The sequence below is a fragment of the Myotis yumanensis genome, unplaced genomic scaffold (assembly GCF_028538775.1).
Source record: "Myotis yumanensis isolate MYYU_CA2020_CCGP unplaced genomic scaffold, mMyoYum1.0.hap1 SCAF_13, whole genome shotgun sequence".
Taxonomy (NCBI): Eukaryota; Metazoa; Chordata; class Mammalia; order Chiroptera; family Vespertilionidae; genus Myotis; species Myotis yumanensis.
The window spans coordinates 8,601,187-8,626,430 of NW_027223764.1; the positions used below are offsets into that span (position 1 = coordinate 8,601,187).

Consider the following 25,244-nt stretch of genomic DNA (forward strand, 5'->3'; position numbering starts at 1 on the left):
ACTGAGCTTTCCATGGGGAAGCAACAGCAAATTGAGTGCAGCTATTGACCAACCTTCTGTAGTTAAAAATACAACAAACTGTATACCGTGTCTGATTGATTCTTGAATTACTAGCCATTTTCATGCTCTGCTGGCAACACTTCCTACTTGATAACCTCTTAGACAGGACAAAAATTGCAGCCACTACTATCTCTCCTTGTTACCTGTTATCCACTATATACAGATACATATACATATACTAGTACACATACACACTATACATATACATAAGTATATTTCCTATATCAGAGCTAACAAGAAATTGTGATGTTATATATATTAAAATACATGTTTTGTTTCTCCCCCAAAAAGTGTTTAAAATTCAATGGCTTAATTACACTGATAAGCCAATATTTATGTTTATCTTTCTTTCAATCAAGGATAATAATAGGGATTGATATGCCCTAATAAACAATATAATTAAACTATAAATTATTTTATTCAATATTAAAAATCTTCTAGATGTATTATTTAGGAGTGCTTAAATACAGTTATGAATTATTTTAACTTAAAGGTCAGTATCAATGAAATTATAAAATAATAAATATATTTTATTCACATATTGGGGTTTTTTTAATAAGAAGGAAAATGTCATGTAATTATAGAAAAATATGTATGGGATAGTATTGCATGCACTAGAGCAAAAAAATCAAAATTAACTTCTTCACTTCTAAAATTTAATTAGTATTTGTAAAATTAAAAACAAAACAAAACTGCCCTAGCTGGTTTAACTCAGTGGATAGAGCGTTGGCCTGTGGACCAAAGGGTCCCTGGTTCGATTCTAGTCAAGGACACATGCTGGAGCTGCAGGCTCAATCCCCAGGAGGAGGCGAGCAAGAGGCAGCCAATCAACAAATCTCTCTCATCACTGATGTTTCTAACTCTCTCTCCCTCTCCCTTCCTCTCTGAAATCAATAAAAATATATTTTTTAAAAATTGGAAAAACACACAAATATATTTAGTAAAAATGTGGCCTTTTCTTTTGTAAGGACAGTACGGTAATGAGCAGTGTTTTTGTGGAATCTTAATTGAGAAAATTACATGTACAGAAGTCTACAGAAAGAATTATATATAAACATATCCCTTTATTGTGACTAAAATTCACATTTTTATTTCTGTAAATTTTCATCAGAACAATTTCATATGAAATATTTAGTGACTATATCATAAAATACCTTAACAATCATCATGTTTATCTTTTAGTATCAAACAGAATATATTAATAAGAACCTAACTAAAATGTGGCTGTGCTAAAGTTTAAAGCAGTGGCTCCCACCCACTGGTTCTCCTTTGCTCTCACAAGTGGCCCCTGGTCACCCCCAAGCAGACATGTGACAACGTTCGGAGACATTTCTGGTTGTCACAGCTGGAGCAGGGGTGCCTCTGGTGTCTAGTGGGTACAGGCCAGGGATGCTGCTCCACATTCTCAAATTCACAGAACAGCCCCCTCCCCCAAAACAACAACAGCAAATCATCAGCCCACTATGTCAACTGTGTCAAGCTGAGAAAACCTTGTTCAAAGATAGAGGGAAATCGAAACGGAAGTGCATTTTAAAATGCCAATTTCCTCATGACAGGACGTATTGTCTAACCACCCAGAACATTGCATCTGCATAAGCAGTACAGCATAAGGAGGGTTAATGTTCAAAATGGCCTGTCTGAGCTCATGGTATGCATCTCTGGGAGGGGGGCAGTGTCAATGCCTATCTCGACTGGCTTCTGTGAAAGCTGAATAGAGCATATTAAACTGTAATACAAATAATTTGCTATTGATATTATCACAATAACACAAGAACATAAAAATAATTGATTCTTTTACAAGTGTTCTACTTCATTAAGTAGGAAAATGAACTAATTTATTTTAACATACTTGTACTTATGCTATGCCTATAAGAATTAAAATATAAAAGGGCTTATAATTACATTAACCTGAAATTTTTTTACTATTGATAATAATGTCAATGATCAACAACAACTACCATCTATGGACTGTACTTCATGTTCACACCATCATGAGATCAGGTGTCATTTTCCCTATTTTGCAGGGGTAGGGAACCTTTTTTCTGCCAAGGGCCATTTGGATATTTATAACATTTGAGGGCCATACAAAATTATCAACTTAAAAATTAGCCTGCTATATTTGGTCAAACATTTAATTAACTCACCCCTAATGCCTTGGCAGGGCCAGACCAAATAATTTCGAGGGCCTTAAAGGCCAATGGGCCAGATGTTCCCCACCCTGGGACAATCTAGATGAAGAAATGGAACCATAGGTAAATTGACTCACCTAGTACAGTATGAGGTTAAGTGAAAGGAGGGAGTCCCCAAGATTATCCTTCGCCTTTGACCAAACTCATACAGATCTGGGCATCTCATTTTAAAGTACTAGAGGCCTGTTGCACGAAAAGATTCGTGCAATAGGCGTGGATCCTGGGTGCTGGAGTAAAACTGGTGCCGCTCGGGCCGGAGCCGCCTTCACAGCCCTTGCTGCTCCGGCCGGAGCCGCCTTTAGTCTTCGCGAGCCTACGTATGCAAATTAACCGCCATATTTGTTGGTGGTTAATTTGCATATCTCGCTGATTAGCCCATGGGAGGCGTATCGAAGGTACGGTCAATTTCAATCTTTGTCTATTATTAGATAGGATTAGACATTTTCTGTTTCTGTGGAATGTCATTGATAAAGCAAATCAGATGAAAAGGATGACCACCATATAGTTTATTGAAAAGGTAGCTCTGTTCCCAGTAAAGACTCCCAATCTGTAGGCCAAGCACCAGTGGCATTGGGATTTATCTAGTACAGAGTTTTGGGGAGGAGTCTAGGAGTTCTTCCATCAAGCATAATCTGTAGCTTGAATAAATAATACAGTTTGCTCATATATGTTTTATTGTTTTTGAAGTGTTTGGGTATTACATTACCCACTTTTATGCTCTAGTGTCTAGCAGTGTTCCTTTCACATTGAAGGTAATCAATAAATCATTATTTAAAATGTGTAAATAAAAAAGTTGGACAGTAAATCACTGCTAGAATACTTTATGTTCAGATAGCAATGTTGAGTTTGCCATTTAAAGGTAGCAAACCTTGTCTGATCAACAAGAACTCTGGGTGCTAGACGTGGAAGGTATTTCTTACCTCTACTTTATAAATACAGAAACTGAGGCTCAGAAATGCATAAGTTATTTCTCAAGGTCGCATAAGTAAATAGAAGTGGAACTGGAATTATGTCTTCTGTTCTTAACATTAGAGGTAAAATGACTACACACCTGGCCTTGATTTCATTCCTCCTTATTTTTCTTTCAATTCTAAAATTATATTCATCCAAGAGATGTACAAAGTCTAACCCTGATTAATAATGACATGAACCAATTATTCTCCACCAAAAGGAATGAATGAGAGCTGAAATAACATTTTCAAAAGACCAATTTTAAACATTATTCTGAAAGTGATAATATTAATTTCATGTCAGAAAGTGGTATTAGATAATTAAAAAAACACATAGTGAGGTATTTGTTCAACATTTTTAGTGCCAACATGTCTTTTGTTATTTTTATACTTACATTTTTACCAAAAAATTGTGACACCTAATTGCACTTATATGTGTGTGTGTGTGTGTGTGTATGTGTGCATATATATATATATATATATATATATATATATATATATATATATCTCTGTATGTTCAGATACTACCAAAAGACTATATACAAAAGAAGCCCAGGAGTTGGCAATGATGTTTATATGTACAATTAAGAGCATAAAAATATGAACAAGAAGTTGGAATTCTTCGTTCACTGTTTCTAGTGAGAAAGGAGGAAAGAAAAGAAAATAGATATGACAAAAAAACAAATATTAAATTATTGTAACAATATGGTTGAAGTCCACTGTTCTCACATTTTAAAAGTATTAGCAAAGTTGCTCCCCTAATAAGGCAATGTGTTTTAATTTGTTTGACAATATATTGACTGATTAATTTAAGCACATCAATTTCGAATTTGAGCTCTGTTGTTCATCTTGAAAGATTCACTATAATATTTATAGTTTAAATCAGCTTCATTCTGATTATATTTAAACTTCACTGATGCTAATAAATTGCCTTACAATTTTATTGTTACACTATAGATCTATCACTTAAGTATGTTTTATGTAAACTAATATACATTTGTACTTAATAAATGAACATTCTGAATCTAGTTGGCATGCTCATTTCCAGAATTAAGGTTCCTAAGGGAGAAAACAAAATGTATGCCTGTGGAAGCTAAACACAATGCTGTATAATCGATTGGCTCACTTAAAGGCATCGGCCATGCTCCCTCTGATGACAGATTAAGTAAATATGAGAGTAGACAGCACCCGCATTATGGGTATTATACTGCGTATTGTAGGGAGGATTATGAAAATTGGTCATGCTCTAGAGCAAGCAATGTAGATGAAAATGCTTTATGAGAAATGTATTTACAAAGAGATGGAGGGAAATATTTACATTAATTCTATAAGTGGTGAATAAATGGTGACATATAGAGTTAATGAAAACCAAAATAGTATTTAGGATTTTCCAGGAGCATAAGAGAGTCCTGACCTTTAAAAACAGCCGAGATTTTCAGATAGGTTTATTCTTTATGCAAAGAAAAATTTCTATTGGGCTCATGAAATGGAAAAAAAACAAAAAGTGAACAAGAAGAAACTATAATCCCTAACAATGCACAACAGAGAGGCAAAAGTGATGCCGCTTATTGCTAAAACACTGATCCAATGGATTATAGGTCAGATGAGCGGCGGGACCTCTGAGTTCTCCTTAATTGTATACAACAGCCTTGAAGCTTCAGAGCAGGTTAGACTGAGCTTCAACAGGGCGGACTTGCCCAACGGTAGGTTTCTGGGTTAAACCACACCAGGCGATCAATGAACACCACATTGTACACGATTCACAGGCTTGACTTACAAAGCTAGTGGGGACAGTCACTGTAGGAGTGGCTTCGTGCAGAGGGGCTACAAAGAACAGAGAGCTGTCAGCGGCAGCCTGTTCTCCGCTGATATTACTATTCCCACCAGTGACAGTCTCCAGTTCTGTCTCTTCCTACCGCTATAAGTAAACAACAAGGCATGACACTGTGCTTGAGTGATATTCATTACATGTGCTTTGGTTAAAACCATCCCCTTAATAAGCAGTTGGTGATCTTTCAAGTCATTTGAATCTATTCAGAATTGGTACCACTGAGTGACTGATCTAGTTTTCTCACCTGCAAGAAGGGACTAACACCTGATTCCCCCCATACCTTTTTTTAAACAAAGATGTGATAAAAATAAATAAGAAATACTGCTATCAGAGACAACATAAATGGACCTTGAGAATATTATGCTAAGTGAAATAAGTCAGTCAGAAAACCTAAGAACCATATGATTTCACTCATATGTGGGACATAAAACTGAAACTCAAGACACAGACAACAGTATGGTGGTTACCAGAGGGGAGGGGAGTAGGGGGTAGTAAAGGGTAAAGGGACCAACTATATGGTGACGGAAGATGATTTGACTTTGGGTGGTGAGCACACAATGCAATATACAGCTCATGTGTCATAGAAATACACACTTGGAATCTATATAATCTTATTAACCATCGTCACCCCAATAAATTTAATTAAAAAAAACAAATAAGAAAATGCTTACAGCTATTGGAAAGAATGAAGCAGTACAGAGATTGAGGGTGTTCTAGCTACAGCTGTAAGATCATCATCCTGGCACCAACCTTGGGAAATAAATAGCAATGAATTTGAACCCAAAGCTGCTATCCATAGAGGGTGATATGACAAGAGGAAAAGGCTGCGGGCTGTGTTTTGTTTCCTCTCTATCCATAATAACTATGTTCCTATCAAAGTGAATACCAACTCCTACTGCTCATTACGGCTGTCATGTTTTTCACAGTCTCATCTGCCTTATAATTGGAATTCTTATTTTAACAGCATTATCTTAATGTTATTGCTAGCTGTGGAATGTCTTGTGATGAGTGCAACATTAGAGTTAATTTGGCCCTACATCTTTGGTAATGGATACTGTCTAGAATATAATTAACTATAGCTACTCATACTTGGACTGAAATATGTCAAGGTTACTTCCCCAATTTTTGTAGCTTGTCACAGGTGGCCCCTACCATGTTTGCTTATCATTTCTCATATCTGACTAACCCCATTTTGCTCATGGTCTTTTCCATTAGAGTGGCAAAAATCAGAATTCCTAATGATGTGGAGTTTCTTTTTCTTTCTCTCTTTTTATTGTTAATTAAAGCTGGTTATGCCTTTCAGTTGAGCTTCCCAGTGAGAAAAATTAGTATTCTAATAAGAATTAAGAAAGTACTCCTAGGATTATAGTCAATGTGTAATTTAAAAATATAATAGAGTAAATAAAAAATAGATCAGATGACCGATATTGTTAATTTAAGTAGCACCTTCCATTAAGCAAAACCTACAGTTCTTATAATTTAATGTCGCAGCAATGCTACTAAAGCAATGATATACATAATATGCTAATAAAGTAAAACAATATCACTTAATGAGTTTTTATTCCCACTCAGGTGTGATGATTTCCTATTGCTTATTGAATAAATGCCTGGAAGGATATACCTAGCAAATACTTTACAATTTACACATAAATAGGATAAACCAAAAGAATAAAAAAACCTTAGAGATAAACACAAGAAATTAATTTTTAAAATTTAAACATTTCAAAAGTTATTTTCCCAATACTAAAGTGATAAACCAAGGACTGTGAGATTCAATTAAAATTTAATCTTTGACGCCTGGGACTTGCTTCATAATAATCACTGGGGGGGGCAGCTGAGGAAGGAGGGCAGAGATGCGACAAGATTAGCTCTGAGTCACCAATTGTTCAGGCTGAGAGATAGGACTCATTTCTCTTGTATGCTTAAAATGGCCTATTAGAAACGCTACAAATTCATCTTAGATTTTAATATTTTATTTCTTATTTAATGAAGTCATTTCACTTAAAAAGGGCCTCCGAAGCAGCTGGAAAAACACAAGTGTTTTATGAAGGTATTTTTCCAAAGCTGCATTTCCAGATTCTTGTTTTATAGGCACATATTAGATACCCCCCTGCTCCCTGCCTCTTATTATACAATATTCCTCAGTTAATGTCTATGAACAAACCGACATTTGAAAATAAGCATACCTATACATGGGTAGACAAGTTCCACCTACATAGAAATGCAGGCCTCCTCAAAACCAAATCCAACAATGACGTCCACCACACACGTATTAGAATGACAAAACAAAATACAAAAATATCAACAGTACCTCGTATATAATTTCTTTCTAAGATGGACTTTCCATGATGAAATATGTAAAGATGATACTGGGTCATTTTTGCTTTTGTTTCTTAAGATGTATTGGGGCCCTGGCTGGTTTGGCTCAATGGATAGAGCGTTGGCCTGCGAACTGAAGGGTCCCAGGTTCGATTCCGGCCAAGGGCACATGCCTGGGTTGTAGGCTTGATCCCCAGTGGAGGGGCGGGGGGGTGGAGGGGTGTGCAGGAGGCAGCTGATTGGTGATTCTCTCTCATCATTGATGTTTCTATCTCTCTCCCTTCCTCTCTGAAATCAATAAAATATATTTTTTTTAAAAAAGGAAAAAAAAGATGTATTGGGAATGGCAATGGTCTTAAATAACAGCTTCTTCTCCATGAAAAATTTTACCTAAACTTTACCGATGTTATATTTAGTTTATCATATTTTTACATGTCATTAATGGTTCAACCAGAGCCTTTCATCATGAACCAAAAATTAAAAGAGGCTTATACAATAAATACCAACAAATTAAAAGGCTTAAATATGAACAAGCATCTCTGGTATAAAAGTGTAGAACTATGACTCTTGATTAAAAGAAAAGTGTATATTAAGACTTGAGGTAAATTTTCATATTAAAAATCCTAAATTTTAACCTAGTTGCTATTTTATTTTCTAAGCAAAATATGAGAACATATGAAAACGTATACCTAGAGTATACCATTATTGGTTTCTTAGATTCTACATTTAAAATATCTCGCACAATACTTCCAATATCTGGAATTTCACTTTATAGGATTTCTATTTGATTTAATGGTATTTTATAGAATTCTTAGAGTCAGCTATTTCATTGAGGATATGAACCTGATCATATTATCTACTAATGCATGTAATAGAAAGTAGAAAATACAAGTTAAATTACTAACCCATTTTAAATGAAATGTAAGCAAATAGAAACATCAACTTAGTGTAATAACAACTGTCACAGGGAACTATAGCCTAATAAAATATTTAAACAAAAATCATAAAATAACTATTATATGCTGCCACCACACAAGGATGCTCCAAGATAATCTAAAGATTAGGAAAAGGAGCCAAAAATATAACTACTTTTGTTGCTGTTAACACTGATTAACTAGTATTAAGATATTCATATTAGTTTGATGTTAATATAGTACGCATTAATATTTTAACATATATACTAGGAATGTGTGGTAAGTCCTTGACAGTACTCAATACCCTACTATGTTTCACAGTCTGTATGTTCTGCTGAGCATAGTGTTTTTTTGATGGGCCCAATATACTTGTTTTATCTGAGGGTAGATGAAGGATGGGGGTGGGGGTGGAAATTCAGTCTTTTACTCAGAGTTGGAACACTGTCCCCAAGAAATGCTAAACTGTACTTATTACTTTCCAATAAATGATATTATAGGCTACTTTGCATAGCCACTTCTTACTTGTAAGACTGCTGTATAAAAATAGTTCATGCTACCATTGCTTAACTGTGACATGACTGTGTCCTTAAGTAGTGCATTGCTCTGCTGAATGACAGCCAATAGGAATACAGGCGATCAGGGTCGTAAGCCTTTTGTACATGTTTCACTTTATCATATCAGACACTGAGAGGTGAAACTGGGTTTATCCTCTTGCTGGTTTTGTTCATTTTCATCTTTATATTCTTTATATTAGTCATAAGAAGCTCAAAATAGTCCAGTGGGATTAAAAAAAATAAATAGATGCTCAGGAAAACCATAAAACTGCAGAACACCAAAGACAAAGAGATTGTAAGAGTTATTGGGAAGAAAAGCTGGATAAACTACGAGGAAATGACCATTACACTGTTAGGTTTCTCAGTGTGAGCATGAAAGCCAAAAGCCAGAACAATTTTCATATAAACAAAATGGTTGAGTATGGCTCTCTCAATGCAACGTAAGTAGATGCTTAATAAAGTGCAATTCAAAACATTTCTTAGATTGTAGGCAAGAAGGGGATGCTCCAGGCCCTGAGTGAGCCTGAAGAGGAGAGTGGTGAAAAAAAAACCAGAATGTAAAATCTCATGGAGAATATACTCTCGATTTTCTAAAACTATGTACATGCAAAAGGAAAATGTTACTGGAAGGAAACAATTTCTGGCAGTGACTACGTATGGGTGGTAGGATTATGGAAGATTTTAATTTTATTTATTTCTGTATTTTTTTCTATAGTGATGATTTATTACTTATATAATAAAAATATGAATGGTATATGTTAATAAAATAATTAAAACACCAGCTATATTACAAGACAGCTGTAACACTCTGAAAAATAAGAAACCCCGGGAAAGTAAACACGCTGCTCAGACCAGCTGCTGGAACCGCTGTCCAGGAAGGAAGCGCCGGACGTCCCTGGCTGTGCCCAGCAGCAGGAGCAGGGCTCACGCTGCCCCTGCCCCAGAGTGAGGGCAGCCACGCTCAGCCTGCGAGGGGCTCACGGTGTCTGCCTTGGACTCACACAATGCACCTGTAAGTGTCTAGGGTATCTAGTAGGGATTCCAGAAGGGGCGAGAATAAAGAAATAGTAACCAAAAGTTAGCCAGAATTATACAAAGCAAAGGTGTGCAGACTTAAAAAACTGCGCAGAGTGCCAAATGGGAGAATTTATACGTATCAGAGAGAAATGTAAGAACACTGAAAAACAAGAGAAAATTCTGAAAGGTGCCAAAAAACAAACAAACAAGTACAAAGAATCAAACCGACATCAGACTTGAGACAATGGCGTAATATACTTAAAGTTTCGAAGAAGAGCTATTTGATACTGAAATTTATATATAACTAAACTGTTATTTACATGTGAGGACAAAATAAATATATTGGTAGGCATTTAAGGTTTCAAAGAATATGCCACATGAAATTTCTCTTTGAAAAAATCTCATGAAGGATTTACTCTAGTGAAATATGAAATAAATCCATGTGTAAAAAACTAGATATAGAAAATTAAGGAGAACAAAGAGAGTTCATTGTTATTTAAACATGTTATAATAAAAATAGACACACTTATAATATATGTATCAATTATTCCATGCACTTAACAAGGTGTGGGAGGAATAGTGGGAGCTGAGAGCATGCTAAAGTATAAATTTTGCTTGAGATGGACTAGGCAGGAATGTTTATTAATCAGCTTTAGACATTGATAGGGAAAAATAAGCATCATTATGAATCTTGAGAAGGAATAGCAAAGAGAAACACAGAAACAGAATATGAAATGCTCAGTTTAGTAGAAGAAAATCAATTTATCCAAAAGAAATTGGAAAAAGAACCAAAAAGAAGCAAGGCTACTAACAACCACCACACACACACACACACACACACACACACACACACACACACAACACACACACAAAATGAAGTCGCCAAAATGAGCCTTGGTTAAAATAGTAATTATTGTCAGTGTAAATAGATTACCAATTAAAAGACAGACTCGAAGAGTGACGGGGAGGGGGGGGGGATAAAAAGCTAACAGTTTTTTCTACAAAAAATAGGTGTGATACAAAAGGAAAAGAAAATGAAAACAAAGGAATGTAATAAGGACTAACAGGGAAATATGAACTAAAATAAAGGAGAGGTAGAACATTTAAAACTCTACAAAATAAAATTTAGGGTTAAAAACCATCACAATGAAAACAAAGGAAATAAAATTTAGAAAAAATAAGAGAGAATAATTATGAACACATATACACATAAATGCATCCTTGAACACTATTAAGCAGCAATTGACAATGTATATGTATGTTAACCACATTTGTTCCTTAAATCTGTGCTTTCTAGTTCTTTGATTAGTCCTAGTCCTCCTTGGCCTATGTGTATCTTATTTACATTCATCATTTTTCTCCTTACTTGAGCTTTAGCAGTATTTGAGAATGTTTTAAACAGTTGAGGGAGAAAAAAGAAGTTGTATTCAAATAGTCCAGGTTTTGTTAAAAGATTTTTACTAAAGTTATTTGAAAATGGGGTCAAAATGAAATGAAAGCACTTACTGTAACTTTCATTTAACCATTCTGCCTCTCTTCTCATTTCTCCCCCAGTAATGGGAGACAGACACACAACCTGCCTAATGTGCCAAGCTTCCTAATGTTCAAGTAATCTGTGAGCTACAGAAGTTAAAAATCAAGCAGCTAAAAAAATCCACAGGCAACTGTCCTCTAAATACTGGCGTTTGTATAGCGCCCATGAATCAATTATATTTATTCCTAAATTTTTGAAGGAGTCTATTTTTATAGTCCTCGCTTTTCTTGTAGAAAAGCAAAATATCAAAATAGCAACCTGAAATTAGTCACATGAGGGCATTTTTATAAAAGGGAATAAAATTATTTCCAATCTACATTGTGTCTTAATCTTCCTACTTAATCAGCTTACTATATATAAAATATAAATACAAAAGTAATAAACATACCAGCAAATTACTCTGCCTCTAAATGCTTTGATTAGTCACTAATAACACTCCGTGGAGTTTTCCTCTTTGGGGATTATTATTTTCAAAAATCATCTCATGCATTACTTCAGGATCCTAATATCACATTTACTTGCACATGATGATTTCTCCTTCACCATACTCTATTTCTGCATTTGCAATAAAAGAATATACTAATCCTGTCATTACCACAAATAAAAATACTCACTGTATTTTACAATTCTCAACATTCAAAAGTGAAACTATGTAATTAAAATGCAACCATCTCCACCCACCTTTTAGAGTCAACGTTGTTAATATAGAAGTGAATCATTAATTAAGGGGCATTGGGTTTCCAAGGACTAAATATAGTCGCTTTGTTTCTTCCATCATATATATATTTTAAATTCCTTTGGCTCCTATCTGTTGGGAAAAGGCTGTCAGGTGAGCCTAGGCTAATATATTCTCCAGTGGATTTGTTATGGCTCATGTCATACTATTAAAACCATGTGCCTTGAAAATGGCATAATATATGTAGCGGAATCTTGTCAACTCTAGATAATCAGACTCCGTTTGGCTTCAGGAGCAGATGCAGATTAGAGAAGAGATATAAATATGCAAATCACAGCGGCCCCCTTTCAGCACCACTGTTCCTACCTCTAATGGCCCTCGCAGAAAGTCTGCTTGTTCGGCTCCTACTTCCAGTGCTACGTCCACAGAGGCAAAGGGACGGCTGGCCATCTGCTGTCGTTCTCGAAGCAGTTGCTGGCGAGAGTTAAAAATGATTTGTTTTAAAATAGGTTTACACACATTAAATTCAACAATATCTTGTTCTATTTTTAACAAATGACAGTCAAAATTTAAAAATCAGCTAATGCACATATTCATATCTACATCACTCAACATGAAAATTGTTTTTTCTCCGTGGCCTGGATTACCAGTATATGCCACAGAGGCTTTAAGTGAATGACCTATAACGAATGGCCTGCAATGAACTTCTCCCTGACCTCCATCCAGCAGGCCTAATGAAATGTGCTCAAAAGCATTCTGAAAACTTCCCGTAAGAGGTGTTACCTAAATGATAAGTGCTATTATGATAATGGCTATGCAAAGTTTCTCCACTCTAACTCAAGCTTTTGTCTTAGCTGAAAGCAAATAACAGTAAAAATGTTTAAGGAAAGTTAATGAAAAGTTGTCAGAATGCGTTAATAGAGATGAAAAGAACATATGCCCTCCAAGACTAAGCCTGGTAAGTCATCAAGGTCCCCTATCCACTGCTACGGAACCAGCAGTTGTTACTGGCAGCATTTAGAACATTATTCAAAGTCTCCATGTTCGTGCTTTGAAATGAGGAATGAGTAGTGTGTCGCAAAAATTTTGTGCCAGAGCTTCACCCCCAGATATTTGTTTCTTTTCCCATTTGCCTTTTCTGGGCTTTGGCCAAGCTAACACCAATAAACTAGCAAGTCCCAACCAATGTTCAAGCAAATTTATATTTCTGCCTCTCCTTGAAATTATAATATTCATTAAGTCATGATAAGAAAAAATTGATGACTGGCACTAGATTTTGCAAATTGTGCCCTTCTCATTCTATACAGCTAATACAACTATTATTAAATATTAAAAGTGGATGAGCAATGCAATTAAATACCCTTTCAAATGAGAAGAAAACTGTATCACTGAAGAAAGGCAAAACCCTTGAACACAATGAAGGGCTTCATTATTCACTGAGATTTTTTAAATTCACTGGCATTAACTTAAAATGCTAACTGGCCTATGAATGTACATGTATAGAGTACTGAAATGCATCGTTCATAAAATTCCCTTTTAGATGATGAAGGAATGCCAGGCAATGCCTGATGGCAGTTCATTATCTAAGATTTTGTTCTAACACTTGTGGCACAGCAGTGATGCTGTTCATGAAATGTGCAGCTACAACAGAACTTAAGGCCTTGCTTTGTTAGTATTAAAAAGAGACCATCCACGTGCCAATATGGGATAAAAATAATACAACTATGATGGAGTAATGGTTTTTCTTTAAAAAAAATAAGGAAGTAAGGGAGATGTACTAAAACATTTAAAGTAAACATAAATGTGATCTAAATCACCAAATTATTAGCTTTATTATAAACTCAAAATTTATTTAAAATACAGCTGCTAGCAAGTAGAGTCTTATTTGTGCCTTTCTCAATGGGAGAGGCCAACTGATCTGAATAATGTCTACGCAGAATGCAAATGTAATGTTATTTCAAACTAGAGGCCCAGTGCACGAAATTCGTGCACGGGCAGGGTCCCTAGTGGCTGCTGGCTGGGCTTCCCTTCCTCCGGGCTGCTTGCCACCACGGACCCCTGGTTGAACTCCTGGTCGAGCTCCAGGTCGAGGGGACAATTTGCCTATTAGGCTTTTATTATATAGGATGCCAAGGGATACCAACTACAGCAAACACCATGCTCTCTGTCTCTGGTAAAAACACAAATGCGCGCGCACACACACTATACAAAGTAACTTTCCTATAGTAATACGCAAATAGTTTTGAGAAAATTGTAAATTATAATTTAGGTTTGAAAACAATTTTCTAACATTTGTATTAAAAAGTTTCTTTATTAATATTAGTTGTCCTCAGTTAACAAAATGAAGTTTGTTTCCTCATCTTACCTTTATCCTACACTTAAAAGGTCTACAAAATACAATTAATGAATAGTCGATACCACAAACTGTAATATAAATCTATAAATATTCCAAATTCACTATCTCTGACAAAAAATAGTTTCTGAAATATATTATTGTTACCCTAACATTTATGATAAAGAAAAATCAGTGACAGTCATAGTTATTGTTCATCTTTTTATTTATTAGAATACAAAATTATTTTTTTTAAATTCCGGTTTGTCTTCTGAGCTTTGTGTTTCAATTATTTTTTTAAAGAACTGAATGCCTAGTATAGTACCCTTTACAAAGAAGGAAGAAAAACAACAATTTTCTTGCCCAGTACCTAACCCTATAGTTTGTGAACAACACACACTAAGATAAAATCAATTAGTGCAGAAGGTGATATACAGTGAAGGACACAAATAAGGAATTAACCGGATGAATTTATTCCAAGGTACTCAGGAGAGGGCTGGTTCAAGGACTCTAGCCAGCATACTGAATTTCTGACTTTGAGAAATTAATGTAAATGTTCTGACTGGGAAACTTTGAGGAGATGGCCTAAAATAATATAATGGGATGACAATATTATCTGCTACGAATTTCTGGCCCTCAGTAGCCTCAACAATTGTCCCCCCCTCTTTTGCTACTTCCCGATTTTTGCCCCCTCTATGTCAAAACAAAGAAAAGATAAACAGCAGGCTTACAACTTAAAATTTTGTCCAAATTTAATATAAATACTGACAGGTGATATATGCACTTGATTCAGAAAGACCTGTGTTTAAATACCAGTTTGTATACTTGTTAACTATTTCAGCTTAATTGAATTATTGAGACCTCTCGAAGCCTCAATTTTTCCCATCTGTGAAGTGGGGACATTAACATTGCCTACACCTACTCCTATACCTCAGAGGGTTGTTTTGAGTCCCAGTTTCTCCACCCACTACCTAATGGACCATAACCAAATGAGCTTTTAGGTCTTTTTCATGCTTATTTCCTCTGGATAAAAAGGAAACAATAATATAAGGTTGGGACTAATGAGATAATGCAATCGGCCTGCTCAGCACAGAGGCTGGCACACTGTGAGCACTCTATGACTATTCATTGGTACAATTATTATGTCACATTTCAAGCACTAATTTGGTCTTTCATGATGGCACACTAATTACCGCAGGCCCGTTTCCTCCAGCACTAGTGACACATTTAGCTCTACTGGTCTCCCTTTCAACAAATGTTGCAAATTCATGTGACAGTTGGAAAATGTCATGATTGTGGTAAAATAAATTTAGATTTGGAACTGCTTTCTGCCAATTGCAACTAAGAATGATAAAAACTCAACCTAAACATTAGAAGAATATAGAGTACTTTTTAAAGAATTTTAAAAAATAATTTATTTTGTGATTATGATTTTTATATAAAATGAAGCCTAACATTTTCTGCATCCATATAAGAAGCCATATAACAGATGATCTGTTTTATAACTAATCTGCTATTGCCAATTATTCAACAGACAAATAAAGCCAGAAGAACAAACTGATCGTAATACAATAGATAATAATCATGCTGCCATAAACATTGTTGTGAAGAAAAATTAAAAATTAAAGAGATGTTCTTAGTAACATGTTTGTTGTCCATAACTGTTTTACTATTCAAACCTCTTACAAATTCTGAAATTAAAAATAAAATAAAAATCGATGCTTCAATATGGCAACCAAGAATATTAATTCTATCAAGTGTATACATATATAATTCTTCTACTCAATATTACTACTTCAATTATTGCAGCATTCTCTAAATTTCATACTAGCCAAATTTTCAACCACCCTAAAGCAATATAAACAACTCCCTAATAGATTTTAGGATAATAATCCATAAAAAACACACACAACAAAATAGTAATTAACTCTGTCCCCAACTGCCTTCATATCTCCTTCTTACTATGTTTAGGTTCTATCCATCCTTCTCCCACTTCCAAAAGTCCTTCACCCCACCCCAAGCTTGAAGTGATCATGCTTCTTATGAATTATTCATTAGATTAGTGTGATACTCTCTCTTTATATCTTCACGCTCCTCTGAAGTCTTTAATGCACATATCTTTGTTTATTTGGTTTTTATTCCCTACAGCACATAGTTGGCAGTGAACAGTATCTGATGAATGAACAATGAATGAGTGGATTAAAATATAAAACTCGGTATCATGTGAATGTGAGTGAAGACAAGTTATGGAAAAACTAATTTCAATTATGAATTAGCCTTTAAAACTATGATATGCCCTTTATTATTTTAGAATCTATGTCTTATCCTCCAAAGTAAGTGGATATTGATTTTTTTAGAATGGGACAATTTTGTGGACCTTTATCTCAAATCAACGTCAAGTTTCATATTGCTCCTCATCTACCTTATTGCAATACTGAGATTATAAAAAAATATCAGCATAAAGTCATCATAATACATTCTTTTTTTAAAAAATATTTTATTGATTTCAGAGAGGAAGGGAGAGGAAGAGAGAGAAAAACATCAATAATGAGAGAGAATAACTGATTGGCTGCCTCCTGCACACCCCCTACTAGGGATTGAGCCCACAACCTGGGCATGTCAGTGCCCTTGACCGGAATCAAACGTGGACCCTTCAGTCCACAGGCTGATACTCTATTCATTCAACCAAACCAGCCAGGGCTACATTTATGTTTTTAATAAAAGTTATATTCCTAAGTATTTGGAAAAGTATAAAAGGAGCAATCAAAATGATTTATTGTTACTCTTGAGTTTATATCATAAAATGAACAACGAATCTGAATTAGATAGAAATTAAGCAGCATTTAATAAAAGAGTATTTCTCTTACTAACACAAATACATTTACAGAGTAATATAAATAAACAATCAATTTTGTTATTTTGGAGAAAGTAAAGAGAAGTTGCAATACATTTAGTGTGAAATTCTATCATTTTCTATAACTATATCTGCAAGGGACAGTCCTCAAACTCTTAATAGAACACTGGGAATCTTTGGCTTCTAGACTTCTAGTCTGAATTGGTTTTTACAGATAATGATGCTAGTACCCTATGGGAGTGGCTTGTCATAGCATTTTGCTTAGGTTACTTCAATTACTCTTTTCCAGGCTACATTTCATAAGGCTCCAGATGCCATATAGTGAGTGCGCTGACAGATCTGGGCAAAGTGAATTGAAAACAATCTGGCATGGATTCGCTGTTCTAGATGCCATTTAGGACATTTGCGATTCATGGGAAGAGGTCAAACTAGCAACTTTAACAGGAGTTTGGAAGAACTGTCATGGATGACGTTGAGGGGCTCAAGACTTCAGTGGAGAAAGTAATTGCAGATGTGGTGGAAACAGCAAGAGAACGAAAGTTAGAACTGGAACCTGAGCACGTGACTGCATTGCTCCAATCTCACATTGGAACCTTAACAGATGAAAAGTTGAGTAAGAAAGTGGTTTCATGAGATGGAATATACTCCTGATGAAGATACTGGGAACATTGTTGAAATGACAACAAAGAATTTAGAATATTACATAAATTTATAGTTGATAAAGCAGTGGCATGTTTTAAGAGGACTGACTCCAATTTTTAAAAAATGTTTTACTGTGGATAAAATGCTATCAAACAGCATCTCATGCTACAAAAGCATTGTTCGATATGTTAAACATCATTGTTGTCTTACTTTAAGAAATTGCCACAGCCACCACAACCTTCAGCAATCACAACCCTGATCAGCCATCAACATCAAGGCAATACCCTCCAATAGCAAAAGACAATGACTCACTGAAGGCTCAAATGATGGTTAGAATTTTTAGGAATACATTTTTTTTAGACATAATGCTATTACACACTTAACAGTCTACAGCAATTTTTATACACACCGACAATTGTGTTACTCATTTTATTGTGATGGACTGAAACCAAACCCACAATATCTTTGAGTTATGCCTGTATTTATGTAGCCTAGATTTGAAAGCCTTATTATCTATTTCTTAGTGGGCAAACCTGAAGGTATGTAAAGATATTGCAGAATTTTGGAAGGTTACTTCAGGCAATTTTGAAATTAAAATTTGGATTTGGAATCCTTTCTTTGTTGACATAGATGGCATCACTGATTTAGACTTTGCCAAAGATGATCTCACTTCCGGATGAAAGAAATCATACAGAATGGCTTCATCTAGAAGAGTCAAAAACTCAGCGATTGCTTGATACAAGACCATTCTTTCTGGTGAGCAATAGGAAATACAATAGACCATTGCAGGGCGGCATTTCATTTTGATTGTTTTGCACTTACTGAAATTAAAATGAAAAGCCAAAAAATCAAATGCTTATTGCCAATTTTAAAGATTACTCTGAGCCCTAAAAAATCATAATTAATAGTACATAGATGTCTTATTTGTCCAACCTATTCTTATGTAAACTAATAAAAGTTTTACAGAAAAAATCGCTATAGGAGACATGAAATTGATGGAGGACAGGGAGGCAGTAGAGGGAGGAAGTGCTTTGCAGTTGACCTGATTCCTTGGACAGAGTCAGCATAGGCATGTGTCCCCCAACTCAGAAATTTAACATAGAAAAGTGTATTTCTTGCTCATAGGAAATCTTCTCTAGGTCCAGGAACTCCCATCTGGCAACTCAGCAATACAGACTGCTTTGATCTTGAGGCTCTGCCATCTCAACCCAAGAACTGCTTGAATGTGAGTGAAGAAAAGAGACTAGTGAATCCTTATGGATTTCTCAATGCCTCAGCCCAGAAGCGACATATATCACTCACTTCTCAGAAATAGTCACACGGCCCACCGAACTACACAAAGGCCAGAAACAGCCGGGGAAGAGCGGAATGCTGGGTAAATGAAACAAAGGAAGCCAGAAAAGAATATTTCAGGCAGAGGGGTCAGCAGATGCAAAGTTCCTGAGGCAAGTCTGAGCTTCATGTTTTCAAGAAACAGAGAAAAGGCCAAGTCTTATTAAGCAAGGTGGCAAGGAGAAGAATTGTCAAAAGATACTTTGGTGTCATCAAGGTTAAGAGATACTGGCCGGCCGGTGTGGCTCAGCATTTGAGAGTTGATCCAGGAACCAAGAGGTCACCTGTTCGATTCCCTGTTGCGACACATGCCTGAGGTTATGGGCTTGATCCCCAGAGGGGAGTGTGCAGGAAGCAGCCGATCAATGATGTTTCTCTCTCTCCGATGTTTCTATCTCTCTATCCGGCTCCCTTTCTCTCGCTCCAAAAATCAATAAATATATTTTTAAAAGATTAAGATAAATAGAAATAACATATAAAAATCATCAAGCCCCAGAGGATCCAAATGAATGTGTTTCATTATTTTTTAAAAAACATAATTTCTCTTTGTATTGCTCAGAGAGTCCTTTCCTATAATGTGAGAAGTAGCTTGGAACAAAAAGGCTAAAGCAATAGGCATTACTATCCAAATACAGTTATTTTAAGACCTAACCCAGAAAACAGCAACAGCAGTTAAACTCAATACAATGAACCTAGCTCTCCCAATAAGTATCAAAAGGTCAATTTTGTATGTAACCTTCTTTAATACAAAAGGCCAGGTGGTTGTAATTTAACTGAGCAAATCAAAATGAGCAAAAAGATGAGTACTGAAAAGGTCATTTAAAAGCTACATCCCCAGAATGGATGCTTAATATATATTACTCCTCAAAGAGCAAAATGGAAAGCTTGATAATTTCAAATTCTGAAATTTGCACTTGAAAAAAAAAATGTCCCCATATAGAATACCTTCACTGTGCTATTGTGGTATATATTACTTTCCCAAGATAGAGGTCTAAGTTGTAAGAGCAACACATATCCTCCTCTCAGGAAAAGCAAATTAATGTCTTTGACATCCAAGAGGTACACAATATAATCAAGTCAACCTTGATGAGTGGAAATATAAAAGCAGCTGATTACAATAGAAATGACACATCGACCCCAACTGTGCATCAGAAATTTATGACTGGAGGTTCCTGTTACAACAAAACTCAGATCAATTCTTCCTTCCGTAGTTTTTCCTTCACTCCTTAAGAAGTAATTCACCAAAGAAAGATATTTTTTTTCTTCCCCGATTCTGGGAATCCATATAAAGTTCAAGATTCAATTCTGAACCCAGCATGCTAGCTTTTAGGTTAAATTCTAAATGCAACCTAATCCGTTTAGCTTTTTCATTTAGTGTATAAGGAGTTCGTGCTGAACATTTACGTAGTTTGTGACAGTAATTTGAAAGTTCTTCAAGAGGTACTTAAGTCTTCCTGGAGACATAAATAACTCAAAAACCCGAATTTTCATCTTAATCAATATTTTAAAAATATTTCTTTCCTTTAAGGGAAATGTGATTATTTTGCTATTAGCTAATGGAGTCATTTTCAGTTCTCTGTTGAGAAACTCAAAAATGGTTCTTTTGTAAAATGTTTCTTTGTGAAACAAGACATCTGCTAATTATAATTTTTTTAAAGTCTCTATTTGGAAAGTACTTATGACATCCATTGACTAATCAGTGTAATAGATTAATATGCACTGTTATTTTTTCAATCTTTTGCGAAAAAAGATATACTAGTACATATTTTTAAAAACGAATTTCAATCCTTTTAACATTTTAAATCTGAAGGACAGTTTAAAAGTAGCATAGATTACTCATGACTGATATAAACTGGCTTTCCCATATGCTTGTAACGGTGTGTTATAACACAAAAATCAGAATGTAAGAAAATCAATGGTCATAACAGACTCATTGGAATAACTCATTCTTGACGCTGGAAGGAACCCTAGAGGTTACTTAGTTCAATTTTCCCATTAAAGGAGGGTCAAATGTGCCATGCCTTTTCTGACAGAAGGCCATCTAGCACCCTGGGATACATATACCAAAATAACTACTTTTTAGCAAGGCCATATTTCCTCCCAAAGACTTATAACACTGTTCAAAAGTTCAATATACTGAATGAAAACTTATATTCTTGGGCTCTTTTGGGACCATTAAAGTTAAATGGAATCCTTATAATCTCATTTACTAAAATTTCTTTAAATAGATATTATATATTTGAAACTTTTCTCATGTCTTCAAATTAAACAATTCTAGTATCTTACAAGGTTCATTCATTATTTATGTAAATGTTCTGAGAACAAGACCAGACACTGACATTTAAGAGATAAGAAATACAGTCCTGTCCTCTAGGTCCTAGGAGCTTACTCATAAGTAGAACAAAACTGTTTCTCATGTAACATGGTTTTCAGCTTTATTTCTAAAAATGTAAAATTAACACAATATTCTAGACGAGATCTGACTAATATAGAAGTTGGTAGAATTATTTCTAAATTAACATGCATTTAAAAAATTTTTTGTTTCATTTTTAGAACCACTCAATCAACAATTCCAGGTCTTTTTCACATGAACTCAGATCAAAAACAAGTATTCTCTACTTAACACTTTTTTGAGTAAATTTTTTAAATTCAAATTAAGAACTTCACATTTAATTGTTCATGTTTTCTTGTTGTTGTTGTTATTTTTTTTGTTTTGTTATTGTTTTAATCTATTTTTTCTTGAATGCAGAATTCTTTTTGATCCTTTGAACTTCCAACTAACACAGTTATCTGGCCCCACCTTGTCATGTGTGTTGAGCCCCTATACCATTCCCTTGACCAGGTCAACACTACTTGAAGGCAAAGAAAAGAATCAAGATGGTGAGTTGCTTAACTTGCTAGTAATTCAAGGCTAAACATAAAACCCACAAAGAGAATGACTTTTGCTTTTTATATTCCAGGGCTTCCTCCATATAGTGATGTGAAAAAATAGAACAGATAAGGTATACGGATTTAAAAACATTGGGTTTATTTTCACAGGCTCTATCCATATATCCACTCTGAGAGAAAACAGATCCAAGAAGTTCCCTAGTTTGCAGACTAGAAACACTTTCTCTTATTTTCAAACTCTGTGAAATCATCCTGCGTCCACTGTAAAAATTCATCTACAACATACCCTCTCTAGACCTTTCCTTGAAGTACTATTTTAGATCATATGTTGTTGAATCCTAATTTAAGTACTTTGGAGAGAGAGAGAGAGAGAGAGAGAGAGAGAGATCCCTGCATATGTCAGTCTTAGCTGATCCTTTGCAAATGAAGAATAAACGGCATTCTTAACTCATTCACAAAGTCCAAAAATGTTCCCAAGAACTCGATTACTTCTTCCTATGTATCTTGTCTGCTTCACTTATCAACTGGAACACATTTTCCTGAATTTATACCATAAGCCAAACTACTGATCTACTCCCCGAAGTCTATAACCATTCCCATGGTTGACCACAGGAGGTGGAATGACATTCTATTGATGAATTGGGGGGTGTTCCACTCAGGTCTCCATCTTTCCTCTTAAGAGCTAATCTGCCTACAGGTAATGTGAATTCTACTCTGATCCTTCATCTCATAACTTCTTTTTTTTAAAAAAAATATATTTTTTATTGATATCAGAGAGGAAGGGAGAGGGAGAGAGAGAGATAGAAACATCAATGATGAGAGGGAATCATTGATCGGCTGCCTCCTGCACACCCCCTACTGGGGATCAAGCCCACAACCTGGGCATGTGCCCTTGACTGGAATCGAACCATGACTTCCTGGTTCATAGGTCGAAACTCAACCACACTGGCCAGGCCATCTCATAACTTCTTACTTCTTTTTTTTTTTTTTTTAATATATTTTATTGATTTTTTACAGAGAGGAAGGGAGAGAGACAGAGAGTTAGAAACATCGATGAGAGAGAAACATCGATCAGCTGCCTCCTGCACACCTCCCACTGGGGATGTGCCCGCAACCCAGGTACATGCCCTTGACCGGAATCGAACCTGGGACCCTTCAGTCCACAGGCCGACGCTCTATCCACTGAGCCAAACCGGCTTCGGCTACTTCTTACTTCTTATCTGGGAAGGTTCCTGCAGAGGAAATCATGCCCTAGTCGAGCATTATCCTGGCAAGTGACAAAATCTGCCTAGTTTTGAAGTTCATAATTAGCAAGCTCATTAGGTTTGTAGACTCAAAGCCATTTAATTGTGGATTGTGGTTCACATTTGTTTAGAATCCAGGCAGAGAAGAGAGTGCTAATGATTGCCTCCCCACTCAGAAACCACCAGCAGTATCTATACTATGACCCTAGTCCATTTTTCTATCTATTTCAAAAAAACCCCAACCCCAGCTATTATTAAACAATTGGCTGAAATCAAGCTATATCATATCTGCAAGATAGCCTGGCTGTATCAGCCAAGTTATCCTAACAAAAAAGAAGGAGTGTTCAGTTTTGAAGTCTTAATTCACTTGTAGCTTTAGACTTGCTAACAAGTCTGCTTTTACTTAATAAATGAATAAATGAATGGATGATTAATGAGGATACCTCACTTTATTTTAGCATCTGTTGCCAACTGATCAAACATAGCTTTTTCTGTAAACATTTGGAAATCTGTTTGCTAAAATCTTGGGTATGTACTTACCTCCTCTATTCTTTTTCCTTACTTTTATGTACGCTAAAATGACCTAATCAATTTTCCCACTCTCAGGATTTCTACATCCCCCAATGTGGTTGGTAGTTTTGTGTTGTTGTTTTTTCTCACTATTCTCTCTACCTTGTAAAAGCTGAAGCTGACAGCAAAGCAAGTCAAGAATCGATCATATCTTCAGCTTTCGGCGGAATGTGGCTTCTAGCAGATATGCACCCGGATTCTAGTCCCCTACATTTACTATGTCTTGACTTGATGCCAATTTTGTAATCTGTCTTGGGACAAAGATAATTCATCACAGGTCATACAATGACAACAGTACACACTTGCAGCTCATATGTTTTGGGATCAAATTAAGTGCAGTACTCATTAGAACAAATACCAAATACCATCTCTAAAATGTCAATAATCTGATTCAAATTTCCACTGAATAGATCCTTATACTGATACTATCTTGCACCAGTTCTCCATCTCAGGACTATCACATAACCAAAATAAGTAACTGGTCTTGAACTACACGTTTCAAAGCTTTTCAATTTCACCCATGTCTCTGCATGCTTCCAATGCTATTTTATCTTTTTCTCTTAGCACAGGGTGAGTGACTGCCTTTGGTGAAAAGTGTGGTATATTACACTCACTCCAGAATACAAGGTGCTTTGTTAAGGCTGTGGAGACTAGCATGAAATAGGGCAGAGAGCTTGTCTTCCCAATGGACATTCTACTTGGAATTGAGATTTAAAACATGGAATGTTAACTTACAACAGAAGGTTTTAATGACAAAATAAGTCAGAAATGCAAAAATGTGTGATCAGTTGTCAAGTGAGTGGCATAAACAAATGTTTGCAGAAAAAGACAATATGACCATGGGCTAGACTGGTACTAAAGGCCTAAGAAAGTCTGTAAGATAGAGCTGACCCTTAAAGGATGTGTAGGACTCCAATGAACCATATTATGTTCATTAAATAATGATTTGCATCAGAATAACTCTTTTATTTCACAATTCTGCTTTATGAGACTAAGTGGAGCCCCTCTCCTTCAATCTACACATTCCTGTATATTATTCCTTCCTATTTGTCAAACTCTATACACATTGTTTTACTTTCTTGCCTCCTTTTTGCCTGTAATCTCTCAAACTATCTCATCTGCCTTCCTATTCCTTTCTAGGTACAGTAACCACAGGAAATACGTTTTTACTCTTCAAACACACGGGAATAAGTCTGTGATGTCGGAATTTGAAAAACAACTACACTTGCATCAACTATTTCTTTGACATAAGCTCTGCTCACTTACCACTGCAATACATAGTGTTTGGACATGCAAAGTATCCAAATGTGTGACCTATCAACAAATACCAAACCAAT

At 35.5% G+C, this 25,244-nt stretch overlaps 1 protein-coding gene across 2 annotated transcripts in view; it reads right to left on the reverse strand.

The window, feature by feature from the left end:
- The window catches only part of ATRNL1 (attractin like 1), a 454,480-nt gene that overhangs the window by 162,532 nt on the left and 266,704 nt on the right, over positions 1-25,244 (reverse strand). For both annotated transcript variants that reach the window (XM_070432204.1, XM_070432203.1), the window contains one exon: positions 12,411-12,518. In XM_070432204.1, coding sequence (XP_070288305.1) covers positions 12,411-12,518 — 108 coding nt within the window. The remainder of the gene's footprint in view (positions 1-12,410; positions 12,519-25,244) is intronic.